The sequence below is a fragment of the Atta cephalotes genome (genome assembly GCF_000143395.1).
Source record: "Atta cephalotes unplaced genomic scaffold scaffold00061, whole genome shotgun sequence".
Classification (NCBI taxonomy): Eukaryota; Metazoa; Arthropoda; class Insecta; order Hymenoptera; family Formicidae; genus Atta; species Atta cephalotes.
This window is the reverse complement of record NW_012130125.1, coordinates 764,001-769,391: the sequence shown is the minus strand read 5'-3', so window position 1 is coordinate 769,391 and position 5,391 is coordinate 764,001. Positions and strand designations below refer to the sequence as shown.

General features: G+C 31.6%; 1 protein-coding gene across 1 annotated transcript in view; it reads right to left on the bottom strand.

Moving 5' to 3' along the window:
* LOC105623620 overlaps nucleotides 1–4,086 on the bottom strand; it is a 16,748-nt gene extending 12,662 nt beyond the window's left edge. Inside the window, exons 1-7 of the mRNA XM_012205007.1 lie at nucleotides 3,978–4,086; nucleotides 3,398–3,538; nucleotides 3,066–3,235; nucleotides 2,466–2,658; nucleotides 2,082–2,153; nucleotides 719–779; nucleotides 282–576 (exon numbers count right to left, since the gene is read on the bottom strand). Coding sequence (XP_012060397.1) covers nucleotides 282–576; nucleotides 719–779; nucleotides 2,082–2,153; nucleotides 2,466–2,658; nucleotides 3,066–3,235; nucleotides 3,398–3,538; nucleotides 3,978–4,086 — 1,041 coding nt within the window. The remainder of the gene's footprint in view (nucleotides 1–281; nucleotides 577–718; nucleotides 780–2,081; nucleotides 2,154–2,465; nucleotides 2,659–3,065; nucleotides 3,236–3,397; nucleotides 3,539–3,977) is intronic.
* Nucleotides 4,087–5,391: the final 1,305 nt, after the last annotated feature.

Below are 5,391 nucleotides of genomic sequence, written 5' to 3'. Positions count from 1 at the left end.
AAAAAAATCAATTGTATAAATCGGTTGTATAAAACATATTAGGCATAGTAAAAAGAAATCCATTATTTTTGCATGAAATTGAATGGAAAAATAATAGATTTTTTTTACTACACCTAATGTATCCTTTATTTTCATCTATACAACAACATATTAGAAGTTCATCAAAATCAGAGGAATCCTTTCCCTTATTAGTTAGATATTGAAATTTAATCAATCGATTTCCCATTCAGTTTAATAAAATTAGCTAAATAACATAACGACATGGGCGATTTTGTCATTACCCTGACGAGATCGAGATTGCAGCCCGTAATTTTGAGGGACTGGTTGCCGACGGTGACTGTGTATTTGTATTCGCCTATGCTGGCGTCGTTGGTGGAGAGACTGTGCAGAAGGGACGAACGTAAACGAGAGTTGTGCTGTTGATTCTGTTGTTGCAATCGGTTGCTTTCATCCGACGCGCTACTGTTGAGTGAAGAACTAGAACCTCCCATAGCTCCTTTCTCGCCGGTGCTCTGCTCCAGTCTCACTGGCGATGCATTTCGTTGTATCGTATCTTTGATTAAGTCCTTCGCATAACTGAGAAAAAGAGAGTGATATTAAAAGCTGCTATGTGATTCGTTAAACATGCTATTAATTAAGTAGATCTAGATATAAATACATTTATTATTTAACTCAGTAAACACTTCTACTTTATTACAAATATAGTATTTAAACATACTGAATCTTGTCCTCGGATGTTCCCGTGATTTGGACAAGTCGTTCTTTAGCTCCAGGGTTTACTACAAACCAAGATACAATGTATCAGCGGCGTAATTTTATCAATATTGATATCCATTTAAGAAAAAGATTTATGTGGTAGTTATCGTTAACATCTTTTACACAAGTCCAATGACACAGTTAATATGTTAAACATGTGATATTAAATTCTGTTAAGATATCGCCAAAGCGAAGTAAGTACGATATACAACGTATTTAAAACAATATTTGAACGTATATAAAATAACATTTAAACATCAGATCAAAAAATCGTTTTACGCGTTTAAGTTAGGCGATAAAAGTATTAATTGAATGCCAACCTTCCCCGTCCATGTGGGACTCACAATATACAATCCATCTGTTGATCTGGCGTTAATAAATTGGTAATATAATATCTTTCTACTCGGCTCTTAAGGATGTATGTATAGAGGTGTATAGTCTCTGCGAAAAGTGACTAGAATTGAAAGTTTAATTTACATATAAAAATGAATGTTATGTACATATAAATATATAAAACAGTGCAATAAGATCAATATTTAACAATAAAATTTTATAGTTTAGATAAAAATTTCATTTTATCTTAATTGTTAAAAACATGTTCATTTCTCATTGAAATAATTTGAAATCCAAATTTTAAATCGCCATCCAACTTATTACTTTCAAATACAATATAGAAAAATCTGAAATTTTTTTTCGTAATAATTTAAAAAATACGTGTAATACATCCTTAAAACTGCGAGCACAATATTCATGTGTTTCACTCGTCAGACTGTTAAAGATACACATTCCACAAATTGATATAAATTGTATATATTATGTATTAGAGAAAAAAATATAATATTTCGTCCCATTTATACGATTTTAACAGAACAGAAAAAAAGAGAGAAAGGAAAACAAGAAAAAAACAAGTTTAATGTTTATTGCAAAATATACAACACTTCTCCGTCATCACGTGAAAGAAAGCTGACGTGCCCTGCACTTCTCGATTAGTAGATCACGTTGCAAAAACTAAAATACTAACTCAATAGCCTGATCATGGTTAGATAAAACAGCTTTGTCATGCAAAAAGTGACTTGATGAAAAAATATTGGCTGCGACTTTTTATTATAGATTTATTTTTTTTATATATGTAAATGAGATTTTAAAAACAATAGCGAATATAAGTTTTCCACGTCAAACTTCAATGCTCAGTGGTGTGAGAGAAGATTAGAGAGGTGTTTTTGTGTGGCATAAGAGAGAGCCTCGTTCGACCAATTAATACTATTTTTGCGATGCATGAGCACAAAATGCTATAACAAGCCATGGCGGATCATTCATTGCTTTACCTCGCTGGAAGGAGATGATCGTCTGGCTGAGCTCTTCTATCATGTGAACCCGCCGCCCTTTTATTCCCATCACTGTATTTTCGTGTAAATTATTTAACAACAGAATGGCCAACATAATTGGAAAATCATTAAAAAAGTCCGATACAACCAAATTTCACTTTACATAAAAATGAGATATCGTTGTTTCCATATCTCACATACAAATCCCTACTAATCACATCGCGACATACTAAAAATATTGGAAACAATTTATAAAGTAATGTAACGAAAAGATTGTCAAAGACAAATTGTACAGACTGCATTTTAATCCGTGTAAAAATCAAATATACCTATTTAATTCAACAGAAATTTTATATAACAAGAATAAAAGTACAATGAAATTACCTTTGCCCGAATCACTGTTGCGAATGACGACCTCATCTTTGCAATAATTTTTCCCCGGTATGCGTGTAGGCTTCGCAAACTTTCCGCTATTCTTAATCACTTCCCCAGGTCCCAGAATCGGTGCTGAGGTGGGTGAAGTTAACAATGGGGACGACAGAGAGTTCGTAGGTGTATCGGGTACCGAATCGATCTGCTAGAATAAGAAACAAAATTATTTAATCTAATACAAAATAAAAAAAAATTAATACAAATTTTTTTTATAAATATTTTGATATAGATTCAAAATCCAGGAAATAAATTTGAATATTTTGATTCATTAAAATTTTATAATACTGTGTGATTTTAAAATGCAATTTTGAAACTGATTATAGAGGAAAAAATTATTAATGTTTTTCTTTTTTCTCTTTGTTTCCGTTTTTTACAATGAACTAAAAAAAAAATGAAAATTTTTGAATTACGTCATTATTGTAGCAAATTAGTAATATATTGAGACGCGCTTTATTTTCATCACTACTCTTATTTTCGCTTTCATATCTCGATTATAATTTTGAAAAGTTACACGAGTATAAAAATGCTATGAATAAAACGAGTTTTACCAACATTGTCTAAATGCGACAACTTCTGCATGTAGTACACGTCCATAGAATCGGTGTGACGCCATTGTTTCGCTCGCAGCTCTATGAGTTCCAGCAGATGAACCCTGGTCGTCAGATCTAATCTGTCGTCCTGGCTCCCATTTCTGATCGCCACAAAGGCCCGGTCCAGCTGATCTAGAATAAAAAAATAATTACTTGCAAAATTTTATTTAAACGCACGTAGAATTAAATCATCAAATTTACCATGAAAAATCTATCCTAAAACAACAAGAAAGTATTTATTTACGTATACTACTAGCTTTGAAAAATACGTTTTGAGCCCAAAGGATTCTTTACCTTTGTAAATAGCTTCTAATTGGTTGGCATAGAGTTTCAGATGACTACACATAGAGATTACATTTATTTGCAGCGTTCGGTCATGGAAGCCATTGGTCAGTTGCATTGCAACATTGTCGATTAAGGACACTATATCCTCTACTGAAAAGTCAGAAGAAGTAAAGAGTTCACAAAGAGAGTCACCATCTAATATAAGAAAGAATAAATGCTTATCAAGATGCTTTACAAGAAAATGATTACACCTCCATACAGAATGCCTCATTTTAAATAATATATTAAGATTTTTGGAAAATTATGATAGATACGGAAAAATGTTTTAAACAAAAGTTTTATGGTTTGTATCAATTTTTTTAAATAGAAACCTTAATTTTTTATTGCATATTTTTGTATCTTATCTTGAGAGCTCTTCAAAACATTTTTTTTCAAACAAAATATTTTTTCATTGAGTATACTCTCCGAGTTATAAGACTTGGAAGTAACTAACCAACTAACTCGCCAACGTCAGCATTACCCAAGGTATCACCTTATACAAGAGATTACGAAAGTTAGCTCAGGGGAGAATAAACATGATAAGATTTACCAGTCGTGATCCGCCCATCGACGGTCGAGTTGCGCTGGTTAAGCTTAAGCGGCCGTGGTTTTTCAAGCTTCTTTACGGTTCTGGCTCTGTTCAATTGTGCGGTAGCCATTGTGATCCTGCAACAAAGATACATTATAAATATATAATACATTAAAAAATCGAATGTCCAAATAATATAATCTTTACTTAAAATAGAAGTAGTTTTGTGGCTCCAAAAATAAGCAAATGTAAGTAAATTATCTAAATCAGCTTTTAGTTTTAGTGCATAAATAATTAATATAGTTGTAAGACGATAAGATATAATTCGCAAACAATTGGATATATATATTATACTATTAATGAAGTTAATTGCATTGTTTGTTGACAAGTACATTCCAATTGTTTGCAAATTACATCTTATTGCTTTATAAATATATTATTGTGATTTCCTACAGGAAATTTATTTTACATAATTTTAATGTTTTAAATCAAGATAAAATAAATTTTCTGTGTAAAAAAAATCACAATAATATATTATAATAGTACATATATTCTAGGTCAAAAGTTTGGAAACTTTTAAAAAAATTGATTTTTTAAAAATATATTTAATTAATGTTTTACTTACTGAAAAATTCATAATACTTTTTAACAATAAAAACTTTTTAACAATAATTCTTTAGATTTAATATCAGTTATTGGATTTAAAAAATTATTGTTAAAAAGACATTGTTATAATGATGAATATGAATAAGTAATCCTCAAAATATTCCAATTTTTAAAAAGTATTTCCAAATTTTTAGTTTGGAGTATACATAATATTATTTAATACATTAGTATTAAAAATATTGTACTCAATATTAGCGTTAATCATTTGATATAGAAACGCTTATTCTAAGGAGAAAGCACACCGAGATTGAATGAAAGTTTCGTGCTGTACTGCCTTTCAATAAATTCACTTCTCTGTATGGAACAATTCATTAAGCAATACGAGAATTCGCAACGTCACTCGGTTTGTCCCAAATTCGGATTCTTTCGCAAGGCAAAAGTCTTTCGAAACACAAAAGATGACGGTGATGAATCGCTGTTATCTTGCTCGGGTCGTTTCGCGGCGACGGAAATAATTTAATTTGCGGCGTCCACGTCGGTGTTCCCTCGTCGTCGCGCAAGCAGAGGACGAATCGCGTAGCAAAACAGAGCCGGCGAGGGAACAGTAGTAGAATCCCGGAATCTTCGCCCTTTCCACCCTCGTCCTCCAAAAATATACTTCATCCGCGCGACACACCGCGTAATGGCCACGTTTGCCGCGCTAATCGAGCTACAAAAATTCAGGCAAATCGTTCTTCTATCTATTAAAAAAATAACACGTCCACGTATATAATTATATATATATATATATATATATATATATATATATCTCTCTAAGATTATTGAGAAC